The 23,119-nt window shown below is 38.2% G+C and overlaps 1 protein-coding gene across 1 annotated transcript; it reads left to right on the top strand.

Moving 5' to 3' along the window:
- Positions 1 to 2,756: 2,756 nt before the first annotated feature.
- On the top strand, positions 2,757 to 4,737 carry LOC141658891 (transcription factor MYB3R-5-like). The gene is made up of 4 exons (XM_074465641.1): positions 2,757 to 3,068; positions 3,310 to 3,380; positions 3,512 to 3,579; positions 4,026 to 4,737. Exons 1-4 carry the CDS (start codon positions 2,996 to 2,998, stop codon positions 4,069 to 4,071), a joined length of 258 nt encoding a protein of 85 aa, XP_074321742.1. The 5' UTR covers positions 2,757 to 2,995; the 3' UTR covers positions 4,072 to 4,737.
- Positions 4,738 to 23,119: the final 18,382 nt, after the last annotated feature.

Here is a 23,119-nt window from a genome sequence, read left to right as displayed (position 1 = left end):
TTTGAAACTTCTGATCAACATCTTGATCTTGACGTGCTTTTGGTTTACTACTTCATTTTGAAAATATTCCACGTTTCAAAAATCAATTTTATGTCTTATTAAATAGATATGAGGTTTTCATATCTACTTAGCATTACGGTAAAAAGTAACGAAGTATATATATATAACCAACTATCGACCTTAAGCATCTGTATGTATATGGTCAATCACCTCACTATTGTGTTTCTTTTCTGCAAAAGAAAAACATAATTTATGCACACACACCATAAGATTCTCAATCAAATGGTTGTTCGATGTGCTTATTGTTTATTCATTTAAATGAATTTACTTGAGGTTTGATTAATTTGGGTTCACCAAATTAGAGACATTAAAATCTACAAGATAGTATAATATTTAGTTTTCGTGAAGAATGTAAAATTCCTCTAACTTGAGTGGTCTAAACCAACCACCAAGTTATCATAGGAGTAGGTACAACCTTTTGTTTTAAATCACATGAGTGATGCCTTCTATGTATAAACATAGATGATTACATTCTTTTAAAACCAAATTTAGGTACATTTGTCCCTATCGAAATCATTGCTACTCTAGCACCATTTCGATACAAAAATGTCCTATGCTAGACGTCTTACGTTTTGTCAATTCATGTAAACTTCTTTACAAAGAAATGACCCGTACTTGGTATCTCATACCAAGATAGTGGAACTAGCCTATCCATTGAGTAGATGTCTCTTTCAACTTTTGTTCTATCGCATACATCTAGGGTTGATTCTTCTTAACTCCCACTCACTTTCACATTCCTCTTTGCTTCAATCACTACAAGAAAAAGGCTGATTTGCAACGGACTAATTGCAACGAACTGTATAAGTCGTTGCTAAGTATTACTTGCGACAGATATTATTATATTTGCAACGGATATTAAATTATGCAACGGCTAAATGAAAATTTGCAACGGATATTAAATTATGTAACGGCTTAATGAAAATTTGCAACGGATATGCGTCATATCTATTTACCCGCCTAATAAATTTAAAGCTGGTTAATTTATGCAACGGATTTTGTAATGCCTATCCGTTGCATATTGGTTAAACTCCATGCGCGGGTTTTATTTCCATTTTCCCTCTTTATTAAAAACTCATCTTTTATACTATTTAGACAAGTCAAAATTCACAACCCCAAATTCACAACCCCAACTCCACCACTACAAAAATAACGCGGGAAACTGACGGAAATTCTGACGGATTCTCCAGGCCGTCAGATAATTCGGGAAACTGACGGAATTTCCGTCGGAAAATGGTTCCTGACGGATAATCCGTCAGAATTAAATTGCGCGTTGAATAATGACAATGGCGCCATCACTCAATGATGGTATTTTGACAGATAATCCGTCAGAATTTCTATTTTTCTGACGGATATTCCGTCAGAAAAGTCAACAAAATTTTGACTTACGTTACGGAATTTCCGTCAGTTTGTTTTTAATCATAAAACACACAGCACATCTTCCCCCAACATTGTATACTCCATTTATCCCAAATCAATTTCTATATCTAACCCTAACTTCCCTAAAACCCGACACCACCGTCCACCACCACAGTCCTCCACTTCCGGTGCCACTGCCACAACTCCGGTGTCGCCGTCATCCTTGCCGCCACTAACTCTCCCATCGCTGCCACTATCTCCTTTTTCCTCCTTCCTTTTCGTTCTTTTTTTTAATAAGGTATTTTTTTAATCTCTTGGATTTTTTGAATTAGGGGTTTTGGATTTCCCCAATTTTGTGAATTACCCACTTTTAGATCTAGGTATGTTTTTAATCCTTATTTAATTCCACCATAGTTGTTAAATGTTGTTATTTGAGATGTTCCTGTGTTTATTTGGTACAAAGTATGAATCTTTCTTTGATGGTGGTATTCGTTTTACATAACATTTTTGTTAAACAGCGTTACAAGAGACTAATTTTATAGAGTTGAGTTATAGTAGCACTGTAATTTCGATGTAGATAAACAAGCTTGGAGTAACTGTTTTTATTAGTATATGTGATAATTTTTTGTTTAGGGTGAAACTTAAATTGAATTATTATCACGTAAAATACGATTAATGGTCTGTTGAGGTCCGTATATGTTAGTATGTGCAATTGATGCGTGTTCATGTGTCGGATTTGGTGGGATTTAAGGAATGTTCCAAGTAGAAAAACTGATGATAGGTATTGACTCGTTTAGTCTCTTATAAAACCGTCTGCTGATTAATATAATTGAAAACGAATTTATTTAAAATGAAATCAGTTAGATGAAGAAATGATTCTAAAGGAACCGTTTTACTATACAATATACTTATGTAAGACCACCTCATAACATAGCAGCAGTCTCATTGTTGGTGGTTTGATAGTCACACCAGCATGAATTGTTCACCTTGGCTTCAGTCCACTCTTGAAGGTATCTTCTTATTTTTATCATTTCCGAGTATTTCTGTTTAGTTCAGAGTTTATGGTTCATGTCCATAGAGGGTGACTTGTTTTATGGTATCGGTCATAATTCTCATAACTGACCTCTATATCCTGGCTTGAGAACAGCAATGAAAGTCGTAAAGACACTTGGACACTATTTATAACCAACTAGGGTATTGATTTTTTGTTTCCTCTCCCTCCCTTTGTTCATGTTTTTCATTGTTTACGTTATGTTGACATCCTTAGCGTGTGATTATGTTAAAAGACCCCCTAATCATTAAAGACCGTGGCTTTGTTGCAGTTGTTCATATTGAATTTGTTCATCCGAGTAGTTGTTTTGTAGGTCTAGTTCTCTATGCATGCCATTGATAGTTTATATTTTTATTGCGTTTCCTCGGATGTGATGTTGTGATCAACCTTCAAATATTGATGATTCAATAGTTTTATTATCTTGTAAAATATTCCTTGACCTCAAGTATTAGACTATTTTACAGTAGCCAATTATAGATAAAATTGAATGGTGTTAGATGTGCAAAAGGTGTTCCTTTAATTGATTTCATGATCTTGTTACAGGATAGTCTTCTCACTGCTGTTGTAAGGAAATTCAATGCTAAGAACTGGAAGCAAATTGGTGAGTACAAATTCGCGCGTTCTAATTTATTCTATATTTTGAATCACTAATGCTATTAAAAACCAAGGTTTTAGTCATATTGATTGTGTTATTTCATTATGAATTTGTTATGCAATTAGGTTAAATTCTCCGCTTTATGTTTTCTAGTGCTGTAATACGGTATGCCTGGGTGAGATTGTACTTATTTGTTTATATGCTTTGTTTAATTTTTTGGCAAATGCTCATTTTCCGGGTAGGACAGATGTTCAGTGCCTGCATCGGTGGCAAAAAGTTGTCAATCCTGAACTGATCAAAGAACCTTGGAGTAAGGAGGTAAATCAAAAATTCAATCCTTTTTATTGTATCAAAATACATTTGTTCGTGGCAAGGAGAATTTGGTGGCTAGAGTTGACTATGCATTTGCGGAATCATGGTGTGCTGATTTGGTACTTCGAACTTTTCAGGAGGATGACTCTATCATTGAGTTAGTTCAGAAACATGGCTGCAGTAGATGGTCCATCATTTTGCAAAGGTATCAATCTTGTTTCATTCCTCTACTGAGTGAAATGTTATCCGTAAAGTTTATCTCCATGCTATATTTAGGTCTTTATTGAATGGCCGTGCAATGTAAAATTGTGAATGTCATGAAGTGTATGATTCATATAGAAGATCTTCGTTATGATTTATAACTTTATATGTCAAGTTGTAAATGAAGATTTCAATATTTCGCCGACGACCGTGTTTACTTATAATCCTGACATCCATTTCAAGTTTGATTACATCATTTCTGTTATGCTTTGCTCTTTGTCTCTGTCATTGTTGATTCTTATAGAGAATTAATCAAATTAGAACTTCTTGTTCCATGTTTTTGTACTTTGTACTGTTGTAGTGATGGTGCTTTGTAGTGATGGTGCATAAGTTAGTTCATTTGCCTTGAGCTAATTCTTTCTGACATTTGTTATCTCTTTGCTGTTATAGGCGGAAATCCTTGCTGATAGTGGATGCTATGCCTAAAACGCCTTAAGCCCTTTTTTTGCCGCCTCGGATTAGGTTTTTTGTACTAGTGTTTGATTGTCGATCAATGTGTGTGACATTTATGCTTGATTTGGATTTCCTAGACCCGACTGCATATGGCCTTTACTAGTGTTTGATTGTCGATCTACCTTGAAAAATGCGGCTTTAATAAGAAGGGGTTAGTTTTTGGTACTGAAGCCGCACGCGAGCATTACTTTGAACGCTCGGCTACTGGAAGTAGAGAGTCCAACAATATCGACCAGGATTATTCGCCCGGAATACTACCTCGACTTGTGAGCAAGAATGTTGAAACTGAGCTCCGCAACAAAGTGCTCGAAGACAAAGTACAAAGAATGGAGGCGTTTCTACAAGCAAAGTTTGGGTCTGACTTTGACCCAAATTGTGATAGCAACCAGTTCCAAAATCGAGAGGACTTCAATGATGATGGTGGAAGTGGCAACTCGACATCAATCCCAACTAATTAGCTAGATTACTCCATAATAGCTAGACAACAAAATTGCTTAGCAAATTACGTATGGATTTTTTTTGAGGATGTTTTCAATGTATGTACTCTTTTAAATTTGCTAAATGAACAATTCCAAGTTTCTATATTGTTGGCTTCTTTAAAGTTTATTGTTTAATTGTTTGATATCGTAACGAAATGGAGGAAAATGGATGCAGGAATGCTTGAATCTCCCATTTGTGTTTGCAACGGAAATTACAGGTTTTGTGACGGCTATCCATTAATTTAAAAAGTCAATTTGTTGACTTTTTCCTCTACTACGCAACGGAAAACATTTTTTTTGCAACGGAAATCCGTCTCATAATTGACCAAACAGGTGCCACGTGGACCTCATTTAAGCAACGGATCATTCGTTGCAAATAATATACGTCTGTTGCATAAAAATTAGCAACGCCGATCCGTTGCATATTTTTTCATTTGAAACGCCATATAAGCAACGCACCAGTTTGCAACGGATATCCGTTGCAAACTGTATATAAGCAACGGATTAGGGTTATTTCGCAACGGATTGGTCCGTTGCAAATAGGCCTTTTTCTTGTAGTGAATCAAGCAAAAATTAATCTCATGAAGACCTCTCTTCATGTCATTCGTGGTATTTTATACACTTAGTAAGAGTGAATTACTATAAAGTGAGTGTAACATATGGCAAAATCTCAACTTCTTGTGAAATTGGACTACCTAACCATTCAATTGTTATCATATGCCTAAACTCTTTAGCGCATAAACAATCGATTTGGCCTTTCTCGAAGTGAGCCATTTGATGGTATCATATTGGAGTATTATAAGTGTTTTTGAAAACTCTTTTCGTAAACTTTTGAATTACACTTGAGTAATTAAAACTAATATGTCAGCATCATGACGAAGGTGTCACTTCCGAAATCAAGACTCTCTTGATAAAATGTGACTTCCTTTTAAACTCGTAATATGAGTTTGCAACATGAAACCACTTTTTAATATGTATGAACGTTAATTAAGTTGTATAATAACCGCAAAAATCGTTGTAAGCTTATGTAGGTGAATTGGTAAATCATGTTACCAATCATTAATTCCTTCAAAGAAACCGCTTTCTATGAAAGAATGAAACAAGTATAACAATAAATAGAGAAAGGAGTATGAAGTGCGCGATGTCATACATTTATGAGAATGAACGAAAAAAAGGAAAAATTAACATTCAATGTTTTAATTTTACTTGTGAAACATTTTTAACAAGTTTTATCATTTATATAATGATCTCCCACTAAATTATATAAATGATTCCAAGACCCAAATATTAAACAAAAATGAGAATCGCTTGGGCAAAACATCCCATAATTGTGTAAATTCGATAAGTCACGTTGACTAATTCTACCTCTAGAACTCTTGGTCGACGAATTTCCTTAAATCCATCTACTAGCCCCGGAACACAAGACCGTCTTATATCCCGTTGAGTCCAACCAATTTTAGCGTGTGATAACCGTTTACCACCCTACTTATCCAAGGTAAAAAGAGAACACCCCGCTTGGGCGAGCGTGGCTCTAATGAACAAGAGATTCATAGGTGTTACTAATTGGTAAGGCTAATCTCAATTTTAGTTATGTGAGAGATCTTGTCAATTTAGTCATAAATTCCCTATAAGTGAACTAAGTCGGTGAATGTAAATGACGTGAATTGACAAACGCGAAAATAAAATGCATGTGAATGGCGATTTTGGCATGCGCGAAAATAAAAGAAGCAAACAAGTAAGCATATGAATAAATCCTAGTATGACCACCTAGTTAATAAAAACTAGTCTATTACATTTCGGAAACCAACTCCTTGGTCCCTTGCCTCTTCATTCCATAAGTGGCTCCTTCTTGTGGGATTTGGAACACCTTCCAAAAATAGACTCCGTCTCGATATAATCCGTCTTTTGGAAACGCCGGTAAGAATAACTATTACAAATGAATTACATAGCTATTCCTATTATACATTAATTAATAAAATAAATAAAACTATTAATTAATTACCAACCGACGATACGAGATCGTATTTAATTACAAACAAATCGATATTCCCATTCATTTCGGGTAATAACGATTAAAATAAACTAGGCCATACTAGGTACAACAAGATAAATACTTTAAATAAATGACAATCATTCATTCAACTTAAATAAATATGCTTAAAATGCTGTAAAATGATGCCAAAATCGCCCTATCCATCAATCGTTGGTATCCATCTCGGTGTTTGTGGATTTAATCGATTTTTAACATGTAAAAATCAATAATCAACTCTTAAGTCTCATTTAAGTCCAAAATAATTGTCCAAACTGTTTTGAACCTTAAAATTAGTCTTCACTAATTTTATGATGAGTAATTAGTTTGATTTGGTGATATTTTGCTAATTTAATCGGTAAAAATCATAATTATTAAGTAAAAATCCAAAATAATTGAAAACTTACCCAAAAAATTGAAACAAAAAATTTGAGTATTATGGAACACTCCCAAGAACACCAAAATGTCAGAAACATTGTCCTAAAAATCCGGATAAAATTTATGAAAAAAAGATCGATATTTATCGGTTTTTAACCACTAAAACCAATAAACATCAAAACAAGGTGAAAACACATTTTAAAATTCACTTTTAATATTTAAATAGTATTTTTAAATGTACATAAATTTATCAAGGGCAGAATCAATTGTTTCGAAATTATGATTAAATTATTTCACTTTTATCGACTTGTATCTCATAAAATCAATAAACATGCAAAACTTTCGAACCAACCTTTAACCTTTTGCATACAATCAGTAGAAAACATGCATGAAATACAAATGGTAAATTCTATGGCCCGAATCAACTCTTAACTATTTTTAGTCAATTTTTTAACTAAAATACGGCATTTTGACTCGGTTTTCTACAAAAAATCATTAAAAATAACAAAATAACTTCATAAATCACCAAACTTAACCACAAATCTTTTGCGATCAGTAGGTATGCATGTCCTAAAAATTTCGTGCTAAAACCTCTTCTAACACAATTTTTGAGTTTTTATAAATTATCTCATAATTCATTAATATGCTTAAAATCAACATGAAAATTACAAGCCTAAGCTCTGATACCACTTGAAAGATCATAGATCCATATTAGACTCTCTAATAAAAATTAAATTATCTCATAATTTATCATTTTGGTGATCTATGTAACATGCATGCAAATATAAAAGTATAAAAATGAAAGTTAAGGAAAAACAATTTCCTTACATAGATTTTTATGGTAAAATGGGCAGAATCAAGATCTCCTACCTTGATTGTTCTTGAGCTTATAATAAAAGGATGATCCTCCTAACAAATCTTCAAAGAGAAGATCTCCTTACAATGTGAACCCAAGAACTCAACCCAAAAATCTAACAAGTATTTTACTAGAAACTTGTTAAAATTATTCCCTTGATGATATTTGTAATATTACTAATACTCTTAGTAATAAAATTTGATTACTAACTTCTTAGTAAAGATGTATATTAATTTTAGAGAGAGGAAGACAAATTGTTGTTCACATGCAAAAATGTACAAGTGAAGTAGTAAAAAATGAACAACAATTTGGAGAGTATATGGGGAAAGTGGCGGGTGGAGGGGTAGTGTGTAGGAGTAGATTTGTTTAAATTTTTGTCTAAAAAAATTATGACATGCACAATGATCATATGACACTTATGGAAGAAAAACAAATAAAAGTGAAATGATTATAATCATCCACTAACTTCATTTACACGGTCCAATGTCCCATTTACGGGTCCATTTCGGTTCTAATATTTGTCGCACAAATACGTGTAAATTTTATTTAAACATCGTATCATGTTTAAATGCTTCCAATTAATTTCGTCCAAATCACTCCGTAAATATACGTGTACCACTACACATATTATTTACGTACTAATATTAATCACATTAATCAATTAGTACAATTTTAGTGAATTAACAATTAATTAACTAAAACCCGTCTCATAAAACATATTATTTCATTATCGCTTAATTAAATAATAACTGCCGCTCCTCGAGTTCGCAACTCGAAATCTCTCTAAAATAATCGACTAACCTTTTAGTCTATAAATCAAGGGACTAAATAAATTGTATCTCATACAATTAATTAATTGTCTATTGGGGTTCGTTCCTTTAGGTGTGACCGAAAGGGGTCAGTTGATCACCGCCGTCTCACGACAATAACGTCAAACTCTAGTCAGCCAACCGTTATCGATTTACGTTAATCAACTGACGAGGATCAAACTATTAAATATCCGATGATATTCCATTAATGAGATTTATTATGTAAACGCACTATTGTGGAGGACACTAACTACAAACATTCAAGTATATAACTATTTTATGTGAGAAGGTCCCTTTTAGAGAGATAAGCATAAAAGATAAGAAAAATAAAATGAGAATATCACATGCTCAAAAAGGGGAGGGGAGACCGGTTTTTCATACCTTGGTTAGGGTGGGTGGTTTGCTTTTTGTCTTACCCAAAAACTAGGGTAGCTTTTTTAGGTCATAGGTCTTATGATTATGTTTTCATAATTAAAAACAATCAACCACCAAAAACCCTACCAAAAACTGGTTTCCTTCACTAAAATGGACCTCCATTTTATCTTTGTAATTTGTCGTTTGTAATATGTTGTGACATGTGACATGTAACATGTCATTAGACATATTAATGCATATTTAACAAATTAAATATCATTTGGAACAAATAAATTACATTTAACAAATTAACAAGTAATTCACAATTACATGTATATAAAATGGGTCACTGTGGTCATGGCCCACCTGCGTATGCCCAGCCGATCTGTGGACAATGGCAGCGGTCTTTTTGAAAGCCACGCTCGGCGGCGTAAAGATGCTTTCGACCGGATCGTTTTAGATCGGTCGGTTTCGTCTCGGTAAGGGTCTTGAAACGATTAGAGATGTTCGGAGTCACCATCAAGCATTTGTGGGATGCTTGGAACCCGTTCGAAATCCACTTTATATCTCGGTCAAATCGAAGCACAAAACAGCGTTTGACATAGGTACTAAAGATAAGGAAATCGTTCCGATTTAGCATCCTATCTCTAGAATGACTCTCGTACGCCCTGGATAAGGTCGTCCACTATCCAAAGTTTCTGAGTAAGAGGTGAAGGTACGTATTGGGAAGACCTTTAATCAGACACCCAATCCCGCCCGCGGTAGCGGCCTCTACTAATCGATCTTGGTCGGTTGAATGCAAAAGTTGATAAAACGGTTTAAATGCATGAATGCGCATCCGATAGTTTAAACCTAACATGTGAGAGCTTTCTAAGTAGGTTGATTTAATCCAAGTATCAAGTATAAGATGTCGAGTTGGATTAATGATTGATTTGCATGCAAGACGGAAATTAAACATCCATTTACCAAATTAGGTTTATGGTGCATAACGTGATCCATTTGTCTTAGTAAGGCATTTTGCAAATGTGATTTTGAATAAGCAAATAGTCATCTGACCCGTCCTATATCTGGGCTAACCGGAGTCGGGATCGTCCTAGACGAGTGCTGGAAAGGGAACATGCCCTGTACCAGACGGCTATATGAGGCGCGAGCCAGCCGACGGTGTAAAGGGGCCTCCCCTGATTTCGAAAATGAGAATTGAAAGGCCTGTTTTAGGCGCGGGTCAGCCTACGGTTATATGCCGTATTCTGGCCATTTAGAAAACGTTATGAAACGTGTTGAAAAATGGGTATTTGAGCCCGATTTGATTTAAAAGGGTTCTTTAGACCGCATTTGTTGATTTGAAGAACTAGACTCGAATAATCATCATTATTTTGATAATATTCGGTGTCGGGTTCGACTTTGACAAACTTGACAGGAATAGTTCTGAAAATGATTATGAACTAATTGTTTTAAGTTCACTTGAATGTAATTAGTCGATACTCGTCATCGTACCTGGGTTAAAATCCGGCATGGTATGTAGAACCAAGGATGACCCTGTGTTGGTGACTAATATGTTTATTTTGAAAATGTAAAGAAATGATGAAAGGCTTTAAAATACCTCCCAAAATGTAAAGAAATGAAATAAAAGGGTTTAAATACCTTTTGAATGTTATTAACCAAATATTATCACCGAAACACGGATTTAACCGTCATGGTATAAGAACCAAGGGTGAAAAATGTTTTATGGTTAAGACAAAAGAAATAAAAAAGGTTCGGAAATATTTGAAATAATAAAAACCGGTTGTAAATATGTAAATGAATTAAAGGTAAATGACGAGAACAAACACGGTTGATTTCTGACCTGGACACCCCATTTAGGCGCGGGCAAGCCATCGAACTAAGGGGCTTCTGTCTCAGGCCGAAAATCAGTTTTGGCTCGTTTATTCCATGTTTTGGTTCATGTTATGCATGTTTTAGCATGTTATAATCATGAAACAAGTAAAAACATGATAAAAGAAGGATTTTTACACCCTCATACTTACATGTTTGGTTATGGCGAGTGACCGACGTAAGTGTAACAACTCGTTTGGTCGGAAAAAACTCGGTTTAAAACCGTTTTGGTAAGTAAAAAAAGAGTGTTTTAAGATTAGTGACGGTGTAGTGGTCGAAGTGGTCGGTCAAGTGATTTAATGCACGATGACGGTACCAAACAATGTGTAAGGCTTGTATTTACGATCGGTAGGTCGTAAATACGCGTCGGATTGTGACTTAAGATGTCGAGTCGAGAATTTTAAGGGAGCAAAAAGGGGGTGGACGCTCGCGTGAGTTCTCAAATGGGGGTATTTGAGGGGTATTTATAGGTAAATGAGTGGTTGTGTGAGTTTTGAGCGACGTGGCCACCTAGATTGCTCAAAGAGGCGCGAGCCACGTCGCGGGTCTTCGAGTTGTCTTGTCGCTTTCACACAAGAGCAATCATGATTTGTTCTATCCTAGGATTTGGATGAACATGTTTGGTACTTAACTATGTAAGATTCTGGGAAACCTTAACATAGAAGATTTGAAAAGGTTTGTTTTTTGTGGTTGACTCGGTTTGACTCGTTGTTGGAGTCGGGATTTGAATTTTTGAGTCGGTTTTTGGTCCGGTGTCGGTTTTGACTATAGTTAGTGTCATTGCGACCCCGTCGTCGTGCATTAAACACTCTAGGTATTTTTGAAATGTTTTGAAATGTTTTATTTTTGAAATCGTTTTAAGTTTTCCGACGTAAAGTTGTACACAAACTGTCGATCAAACGCCGCGATTCCAAAGCATGTTATAGTCCGATAATCATCGGGTGTTTGTTGGAGTCTCAGCAGATACTGGGTATCTACAGAGCCCCCACTTTGACTAAGGCTTGGACAGGGCGAAAGTCAAACTAGAGCCCCCAGGTCAATCGAAGAATACAACCTGGAGACCCGAGCGACGTCAAGGCGGCTCGAAAGGATTCGGGCCAAGGACCTGCCGTGGGGAAGGGCGACGCCAAGGCGACTCAAGGGTTCGAGCCAAGGACCTATCGTCGGGAACAGTTTAGAGTCTTTCGACTATCCGTGCGGGTCATTTAAAGTCCGTTAGACTACGTACAAAGGCTCGCCAGCCACAAGAAGGAGTCATACCTGAGGCATCTTCGGATACGTCCTTGCATGTTTGCGGATAAAGGCTCGCCAGCTGTGGTGCGTACATGAGGAGGGCTCTCCAACCGCGATGCGTGGTAAGGCTCGCCAGCCATGGTGCGTAGTAAGGCTCGCCAGCCATGGTGCGTGGTAAGGCTCGCCAGCCATGGTGCGTGGTAAGCCCCGCCAGCCATGGTGCGTAGTAAGGCTCGCCAGCCATGGTGCGTAGTAATGCTCGCCAGCCATGGTGCGTAGTAAGGCTCGCCAGCCATGGTGCGTAGTAAGGCTCGCCAGCCATGGTGCGTGGTAAGGCTCGCCCGCCATAGTGCGTAGTAAGGCTTGCCCGCCATGGTGCGTAGTAAGGCTCGCCAGCCATGGTGCGTAGTAAGGCTCGCCAGCCATGGTGCGTAGTAAGGCTCGCCAGCCATGGTGCATAGTAAGGCTCGCCAGCCATGGTGTGGTCGGTTAATGGACCGTGAGAATAGAAATGTCAAATGGGCTTTTTTGAAAGTAGCGAACTCGTGATGCCGCCGTGGAAATAGTGAATTTTGAATTTCACTATCACTGTTTTTTTAAATGAGCGGGTTCCGCGAGGAAGCCCCCTGTTGGCATTTGGAGGAATAGTGAATTTGGAATTTTCCCTATTCATTGCTTTTTGAATTTGAAGTGGCGGTTTTAATCGCCGTTAGTTTTGAATTTTGAAGGAAATAGCAAATTTTAAATTTTGCTATCACGTTCGGAGTGACGGTTTATGTGCCGCCGTTGACATTCAAAGGAAATAATGAATTTGGAATCTTCACTATTAATTGAAGTGACGGTTTATGCGTCGCCGTTGACATTTGATGGAAATAGTGAATTTGGAATCTCCACTATTAATTGGAGTGACGGTTTATGTGCCGCCGTTGACATTTGAAAGAAATAGTGAATTCGGAATCTTCACTATTAATTGAAGTGACGGTTTATGAGCCGCCGTCGACATGTGAAGGAAATAGCGAATTTGGAATCTTCACTATTAATTGGAGTGACGGTTTATGTGCCGCCGTTGACATTTGATGGAAATAGTGAATTTGGAATCTCCACTATTAATTGAAGTGATGGTTTATGTACCGCCGTTGACATTTGATGGAAATAGTGAATTTGGAATCTCCACTATTAATTGGAGTGACGGTTTATGTGCCGTCGTTGACGTGTGAAGGAAATAGCGAATTTGGAATCGCAATTATTTTTGAAATTTTTTGAAGGAAAATAGTGAATTTTGATTTCACTATTATTTTTTAAATTGACGGTTGATACCTGTCGTAAGGTGTCAAAAATAATATTTATAATTCCTAACTACAACTATAGATAGCGGTAGCAGGGCCGAACCACAGAGAGGCAGATGTAATTATTAGTTGTCTAATTCTAGTCTAAGGTAACAAATATGTGGGGGGTTTGATTTGAGTTGGTCTATAACTAATGAGCAATAAACTAAAGAAATGGATAAAAACAAATATTAAAAGGGTGCTAAGATGGTCGGTTCACTTTGTAGTTTGGTGACATACTAAGTAAGTCTAAAACAAATCACGTGAGACGGGAAAATAAGAAGTCCTCTCGGTCCAGTCTTAACAGGTAGCATCTTTCGATCTCGCTACAAGTCCCTAATATCACTAATACTGACTTTCGTCCTGAAAAGTGACTAAAAACCTAAACTTTACCTATTTTTCGATCTTAGCATAGTTTAGTCATTTTAATTGGTAGTCTAACAACTTTCCCAATCTTTCGATCTAATGGATCAGTCACATCCTAAGCATCCAACTAGTCGCGTGCACTCGATTCGTCAAACATAACAATGAAATCAATTAAAATGAAGCATATCTCACGTGGCCAGTCGATCGACCAGGGAACCCAGTCGATCGACCGGCGTGCGATTTCAGATCACTATTCTAATGCCGCCTAACCTACAGATTCCCTACATCCTGGCACGAATAATTTAGCTACTCATGACTATCATGAAAACAACAATAAAATTAACGAATAAAACTACTGAATACATGCTTGAAATAATTAAACAAAGAAATAACATAAAACGATAATTTCGGCTTTGGGAAACTAACTAGCAATTACTATACTACAAACGAAATAGAGTAAAACCGGAATAAGAGCAGAAGAATACCGTAAAAGAGGGAAGGAAGATCAAAAACCGAATGCAAAAGTAAATTGTATTGAATGATTAAAACTTCGAATGCAAAACCCTAATTAGTTCCCTAATAACTGAATAAAACTGGATCCCCGTAGCATCAGGAATGAGTTACGTTATATAGGTAAACATACGTAACTTTATTCTAAAACCTAAAATACAATGGGCTTCCTAATTCTCGTTCTATTAATTCACGCATATTAGCGGTGTGGTCGATCGACCACTGTGACCGGTCGATCGACTGGACTGCAGTGTACAGTAGCTCCTGTAACTCGTGCTCTGGTCGATCGACCAAGGGAAGCGGTCGATCGACTGAAGTAGCTGATACTTGACTTCTAAATTCTCGTGGATTTGTCTTTCGGGCCTCGAAATGCGCACCAAGCTCGTTCCTTAAGTAAATACTTCACGTCAAATGCAATGCAATGTACTCGGGGGACGGATTTAGCTTGATTTCCGCTGGATTCTTCACATTTCTGCAATAATGTACAAAAACACGAAAGTAGACGGAAATAGGGAGAATAGTAGCATAAACTACATAAATGAGCTCTGAAATGCGTGTAAAATGGGGTGTAAAACATCATATTTAAGACACGCATCAAACTTCCCCAAATCAAACCCTTGCTTGTCCCCAAGCAAGAACTTGACTAGATCCTAAAACCTAATGGAACGAGTTCAATCTCAGAGCGAAATGCAAACTGAATAGCCTAAACCAATTTAATGCAACAACTAACAATCTATTAGCAATATAAATCATGCAAACGAGTTATGTAGTCGTTAAAAACTGCTGAACCGTCAACTATAGAGACTTATCAAATTGGACTCTCACGGGTCGCTCAAATCACTCAAATAAGCACAAGGTGAATAATGTAAAAGATAGAAAGAAGTAATTTTGTAAAGACTCTCACCTAACTACGACCTATAAGAACATGCCTGCAGTCTAATATGAAAATGATCTCTACAACCGTACATATGCATTCCAACCAAACAAATGACCATGACACATGCCGAGGTAAATATGGATATGTGAGGTATGGGTAAGAAGAGGCAAAACAATTATGGGAATGTGGAGGTATAGGTGATCAAGCTAGTACCTAAACAGAACCATATGACAGCATCCAACTTCTTGCTCCAAATCAACAATAAAACCCGGTGCAAATGATTAGCACTAATCTCACAATCTCCATAATTAATCAACTCCCCAAAAGATATAAATGCAACATGGGAGCAAAAATTGCCATTTAATAAGGACTTTGAATTATGCGAATTGATTTTCTTTCTTTTCTTCTCGGGCTGCAGTCGATCGACCAATGAGTCCAGTCGATCGACCGCCCTCTACAGTACAGCACACGTATTTTTTTTCTTTTTCGAATCATTTTTCTTCTCTTTTCTTTTTTTCTTTTCTTTTTTATCTTTCTCCATTCCTTCCACCATTTCACCCAACATCTCGAATAAGATCAATATAACCAAACCGCAATAAACATATTCCCAAAAACTAATAATACTAGCTTGACAAAGGCAGGCTAAATATAGGATGCAGTTAAAAGGAACAAAAGGCTAAATTTGGCTATGAGGTGTTCATGGGTAAAATGAGAAAAGGAGACCTCTACCACATGTGTCAACAAACCACAAACCGAATGCATACAGGTATTAAGTAGATCAAGTTCATATTTATGCATATTTATGTAACATGTCTTATAAGGAGTACTACTCACATTCCTAAATAAACTGGTCATGAATGACACCAGTTATAAGCTCTAAAACTCATAAATATAAGTAGTCTGCCAAAAATCTAAGTCAAGTCTCAGGATTCAGCAAGAAATGTAACGAAAACTCGTAGACTATGCATATATGATTCTACTAATAACATGTCAATTAGCAAGGCTTAAGCACAAACGGCTGCAAATGCAATGTCATCATTGAAATACTACCGTTCCGACTCGACCTATATGCTAAAATAAACGTGCAATTTTTTGAAATTTTGAAATTTTGAATTTTTTTTTTTTGGATTTTCTGTATATATATGAAAAATGAAATAAACAATGCAAGACAAAAATGTAAACGTGAATGCAAGCAAATGAAATGCGACGCAAAACCCTTCCCCAAACCAAATCACACAATGTCCCCATTGTTCAAAATCATGTATAAAGAAGCAAAAGGAAATGGGATTTTGCGATAAAATTAATTAAATAAGACATGAGGTAAGGACTCGGAAACTCACAAGACTTTAAGCGCAGCAAAAGGAAACCTCCCCAAACCAGCGTGAGCTAGGAGGTTTCTGTAACCAGCAGTGCTACCAATAAGTACCTGAAAGGACAAACAATACCACGCATAAAACCGAGAAAACAATTATTGAAACGCAACATTATGTGTAAAATAAAGAAATAGAAGAAAACATAAACGAGTCGGAGAATAAAATGGAGAAAAAAACTCCCTCAACTCCGCAAATCGACCAAACACAGCAGGGGAATGATCGAAAACAGGTACAACAGTGAATCATGGTCGATCGATCACATCACCCAGTCGATCGACCAGAGTGAACAGAAACAGAAGCTCCTGGAAAGCGCAGCTCAGTCGATCGACTATACTAGCCAGTCGATCGACTGAAATACCTGCTGTAACTTTCTGATTTCTTCGAATTGGCTCAATAAATTGAGCTATCAAGGTCTATGAACCTGCAAATACACATAATAACGCGCCCTAAATTTCGCAAAACCCAAATGTAAAGTCTAAAGCATATAAAATCCTAAGCAAAATTAAAAGAGCGAAGTCTCGCGCACACAAAAACAATAAAAAGTCTTAAAAAGCAATAAAATGTTTGTAAAGTCTCAATCAACTAATAGTTGATCAAGAACGGCCACGGAATGGCCCACTTGCTCGGCTTCTGGCTACAAGAAGTAGCCTCTACAGTGCTCATCTCCTCAGCTGCACTCTTATCAACTTCAACATCCGCAGAACTTGACGGATCAACAGCTTCAACGTCCTCCCAAGCAATGACCTCTTCTGGCTCATCAAAGTCCAAGTCGGACTCCCTCACTTTGACTGGCTCCTCATCAGGCTCCTCATCAGTGCCATAGCTAAGGCATCCTAGGCCGCCTCTTTGAACGATTGGCTCCCTCACAGCTGGAGCAACATGCGGTTCTTCCTTCCCCAAACCAGCTCCTGCAATATCCAAAACAGAAGAATCTTCCTCCAATTTGCTCCCAATCTGGGGCGGAGGGGTTACAACAGGAATAGGAATAGAGACAGGCATATCAGGAAGCACAAAATAGGATTTCTTTTCAGAAACCGTATTACAAGTGACTGACCACATAGGATCCTTTTTCTTAGCTTTATGGGCAAAGACAATGGAGTGTTTCCCTACTTTGAAGGTCAAAGTCCCTGAACCAACATCAATAACTGCACCAGCAGTGTGCAGAAATGGTCTACCCAATATGATAGGAATGTGGGCATCCTCGGGCATATCTAGTACAACGAAGTCAACAGGGAAGAAAAACTTTCCTATTTGCACAGGAATGTCTTCTAAGACTCCTATAGGCTGGACCGCAGATCGATCAGCCATCTGTACTGTCATGTTGGTGACTGCAAACCTAGTCAATTTCAACTTCCTAGCAAGACTCAAAGGCATGACACTAATACTGGCTCCTAGGTCACATAATGCGTTTTTGATAGAAAAAGTGCCAATATTACATGGGACTGAAAAGCTACCTGGGTCTTCTAGCTTATGAGGTGTAGTGTGGGTCAGATAAGAACACGACTCCTCAGTTAGTGCGACAGTATGCACAGTTTCAAGTGACTTCTTTTTAGACAAAAGTTGCTTCATAAATTTCATGTAAGCAGGCACTTGATTAACTAACTCAAGAAAAGGAACTTGTACATTTAAGCTACGGATGACATTTTCAAATTTATTAAATGATACCTGTTCTTTTGTCGGCACTAATCTTTCCGGATAAGGGGCTGAAAGAAGTAACTTAGCCCTCTCCTCTAGGTCTCGCATGCCGACATCGGTGGATTTAGGCTGAAAATCCACCACCTTCTCCTTGTTATAGCTTGAACCCTTTTCGGACCGTCTCAAATATGAACCATTAATCGACATCGGGTCATACTTTGGAACCAGGACTGACCAATCAGTACTCGGGTCTTCCCTCAATATTGTCGGAGTCGTCGTACCCCGAAACAAGTGGTCCCTCAAGTTGTTAGGCATTGGAGGACGAAAAGGTTCACCTTCAGCAGCGTGGTCAGTCGATCGACCAGGTTGGTCAGTCGATCGACTGACTTCTACTGGACCAGAAGCTACTGTATCTCGCGGACTGGTCGATCGACTGGGTATGTCAGTCGATCGACTGACATACCTGGTAATCGTCTTTTTCTTTCCACTGTTCGTTCCAGCCTTCTTCTTACTCGGTTCCGCCTCATCTTTTTCAGCAATGTCCTCGACCATAGCGGGCCCATCAAGGGTAGACCCACTCCTCAAAGTAATGGCATTAAGGGTCTCCTTTGGATCCGTCTGCGTTGGTAAATGTCCCGGAGCTCGAGTTGTATTCTTGGTAGCCAATTGAGCAATTTGGCTCTCCAACATCTTCATCCCGGCCTCTCTAGCATGGGATTTTTTCAGCAACAAATTCTTCAACTCAGTAAGATCGGAATTTTGAATCTGCTGCTGCTGTTGAGGGACATATGGAGGCTTTTGGTACGGCTGCTGCTGCTTATGAGGGGGAACATAACTTTGCTGCTGCTGCTGCTGTGGAGGTGGAGTTGGATTTTGAACATTCTGGCTACTCCACTTCAAGTTTGGATGGACATTCGGCTCAAAATACGTGTTTGTCTGCCTATAATGTTGAAAAGCAGCACAAGACTCATAGGGATTAGGACAATGATCTGAAATATGTCCCTCAGCTCCACATCTCTTGTAGACGAAAGGACCTTCTGAAACAACATTCACATGATAAATCCCTCCTTTTGAAGCTCCTCCCAACTCGTACTTATCAAATCTCGCCGTAAGAGCCACTAATGCAGCTACAGAAGGAGATTCAGCAGCTCTCCTTTGATTTCCCCTGGAATTTCCATACTCAGCTTTATGGGTGGCCAAATCATCAATAATTTTCCACCCCTTAGTCTCTCCCATATTCTCCTGGAATCTGCCACTAGCTGCCGCATCCAGGATAGCCCTCTGATCGTCATAAAGCCCATTATAAAACTGATTGCATAGGCTCCATTTCTCAAACCCATGATGCGGAATGGTTCGCACCAGCTTCTTGAAACGGACCGACACCTCATGAAAGTTCTCATCAAGACCTTGTTTAAAGCTCGTGATCTGACCTCTAATGGCATTAGTCTTCGAGGCAGAGAAATACTTCTTATAGAATGTTAAGGCTAGAGAATTCCAGTCAGTGATCCCATTAGCAGCTCTATCCAAGTCTCTATACCACTCCCTAGCAGCATCACGGAGTGAGAATATAAACATAGTCTCCTTTACCTGGTTCTGGGTCACACCGGTCGGTGGGGGTATAGAGCAGCAATAGTCAATAAATATCTCCATATGCTTGGCTGCATCTTCATTTGAAGCTCCCCGAAATTGGTTTCTCTCAACCAAGTTGATATAAGAAGGCTTCGGTTCGAATTTTCTATCTGCTCCCGGTAATTCGAATCCCTTATATAGATTCGCAGCTGTCGGCTCAGAGTGACTTGCTATACTCGCTTCTTCAGCCATCTCTAGAAAATCTGGAGAAGTGACGGTCTCAGCTGATGAAGTGGAAACAAGGGATGAATGTGGATCCTCCTCAAACAGCTCGTTCTCGTAGTAACTGGACAGAGTACTCAGCTCTTCCTCTGTCGGCAATATCCTAGATGATCGTCTCAACTCGCGCAAAGTCTTCTCAATCTCAGGATTGAACGGTAATAATTCACCACCCTGTGACTTGCGCAAAAGAAGAAACTACAAAAAGAATATGAGAATAGTTCAAGGAACGAATGTCCCTTAAACTAAGAAACAGACTAAAATAAAACAACTAAAAATTAGAACAATTGCCTCCCCGACAACGGCGCCAAAATTTGATACCTGTCGTAAGGTGTCAAAAATAATATTTATAATTCCTAACTACAACTATAGATAGCGGTAGCAGGGTCGAACCACAGAGAGGCAGATGTAATTATTAGTTGTCTAATTCTAGTCTAAGGTAACAAATATGTGGGGGGTTTGATTTGAGTTGGTCTATAACTAATGAGCAATAAACTAAAGAAATGGATAAAAACAAATATTAAAAGGGTGCTAAGATGGTCGGTTCACTGTAGTTTCGGCGGCAGCATACTAAGTAAGTCTAAAACAAATCACGTGAGATGGGAAAATAAGAAGTCCTCTCGGTCCAGTCTTAACAGGTAGCATCTTTCGATCTCGCTACAAGTCCCTAATATCACTAATACTGACTTTCGTCCTGAAAAGTGATTAAAAACCTAAACTTTACCTATCTTTCGATCTTAGCATAGTTTAGTCATTTTAATTGGTAGTCTAACAACTTTCCCTATCTTTCGATCTAATGGGTCAGTCACATCCTAAGCATCCAACTAGTCGCGTGCACTCGATTCGTCAAACATAACAATTAAATCAATTAAAATGAAGCATATCTCACGTGGCCAGTCGATCGACTAGGGAACCCAGTCGATCGACCGGCGTGCGATTTCAGATCACTATTCTAATGCCGCCTAACCTACAGATTCCCTACATCCTAGCACGAATAATTTAGCTACTCATGACTATGATGAAAACAACAATAAAATTAATGAATAAAACTACTGAATACATGCTTGAAATAAATAAAGAAACAAATAACATAAAACGATAATTTCGGCTTTGGGAAACTAACTAGCAATTACTATACTACGAACGAAATAGAGTAAAACCGGAATAAGAGCAGAAGAATACCGTAAAAGCAGGAAGGAAGATCAAAAACCGAATGCAAAAGTAAATTGTATTGAATGATTAAAATTTCGAATGCAAAACCCTAATTAGTTCCCTAATAACTGAATAAAACTGGATCCCCGTAGCATCAGGAATGAGTTACGTTATATAGGTAAACATACGTAACTTTATTCTAAAACCTAAAATACAATGGGCTTCTTAATTCTCGTTCTATTAATTCACGCAGATTAGCGGTGTGGTCGATCGACCACTGTGACCGGTCAATCGACTGGACTGCAGTGTACAGTAGCTCCTGTAACTCGTGCTCTGGTCGATCGACTGAAGTAGCTGATACTTGACTTCTAAATTCTCGTGGATTTGTCTTTCGGGCCTCGAAATGCGCACCAAGCTCGTTCCTTAAGTAAATACTTCATGCAAATGCAATGCAATGTACTCGGGGGACGGATTTAGCTTGATTTCCGCTGGATTCTTCACATTTCTGCAATAATGTACAAAAACACGAAAGTAGACGAAAATAGGGAGAATAGTAGCATAAACTACATAAATGAGCTCTGAAATGCGTGTAAAATGGGGTGTAAAACATCATATTTAAGACACGCATCAACGATTTTAATTGCTGTTTGAATTTTGAGGAAATAGCGAATTTGAATTTTCGCTATTATTTTTTATATTTGACGAAATAGTGAATTTTGAATTTTCACTATTATTTTTGAAATTTGGAGAAATAGTGAATTTTGGAATTTCACTATTTGTTTTTGTATTTGAAAAATGACGGTCCTTAATGTCGTCAACGAAAACTCAAAGTTTAATATGGGAAATTGGGCTAAAGCCCAAATTTCGGTGAAAAAAAAAAGCAAGGGGAGGCCTGATTGAGGCGCGAGCCACCTTGCGAACCAAAGGGGCTTCCCTATTTTTGTGTAAACTCTTGAATCCATTTGAATTTGTTGGTCTTTAGCTTAATTGAATTAGGTTGAAATTTTACCCTAGAAAATCGATTTGGGCGTTTTTGACTGAGCCCGTTTCGAGTGAAATTGATGATTGCTTTAGGTTAGAAACTTGTTTAGGAGTATAGGGGTGCTTTTAGTTTGCATTTCGGTCCCCGTTCCCGCTCCCTATGCTCGAAAAACGTGAGTGAGGTGGAGAAACCGTGTCATCTCACAATGCCAAGTTTATTTGCTTGGGTAGTGGGCCCCACTAGGTTGCATTGTAGTCGGGAAAGATCATATTTGCCATTGTGGACCTTTGTTGGGTATTGAGGGCAAGATTGGAATTTTTGCCTTTTGTGACGGTCTTATGTCTGACGAAATAAGCGCCTGTTTGGGCTTAAATTGAGTCAATTTGCCTTGAAATGGACCTTATTGGTAGCTTAGGTCACCTTGAGGCGTGGTAAAATCACGTTTGCCTCTTTGCGGTCGTTTTTGAATTTTTGACCGACTCGTGCTCAAATCGGCTTTTAAATTGCCTTTTTGAGCCGTAGAAAAATTCCTCATTGCATTGGGAATGTATTTTGAGTTGTTGGCGGACCTTGTGTGGGTCTTGGGGTGCCATTTCTATTTGTTGTTTTGACTCGTCTTTTGCTTGAAAAGAGGGGCCAGTCGTTTTTTGTGCGTTTTTTGTGAATTGTTTTTGTTTTGTTTGGGCGGGATTGCCCTTGTTTTGCTTTGCAGGTTGTTGTTTTTTTTTGGACTCGTCCATTTTACGCCGACATAATGCCGAAATTTCGGCTGACGTTTTTTGTTTGCGTGAGAGTGTTCGGGACAGGCTGGGTCCCTTGCTGCGACTCTTGAGGAGTTGTTCGGGACGGGGCCGGTTAGTACTCCGGCTAGTGCACCCGCCGCGGTAGTGGAGGATGTTATCGAGGAGGAGGGACCTCCTGAGCAGACTGTTGGGGCCACTGGGGCCGTTGAG

The sequence above is a fragment of the Silene latifolia genome, chromosome 6 (assembly GCF_048544455.1).
Source record: "Silene latifolia isolate original U9 population chromosome 6, ASM4854445v1, whole genome shotgun sequence".
NCBI lineage: Eukaryota > Viridiplantae > Streptophyta > Magnoliopsida > Caryophyllales > Caryophyllaceae > Silene > Silene latifolia.
This window is presented reverse-complemented; position numbering and strand designations above follow the sequence as displayed.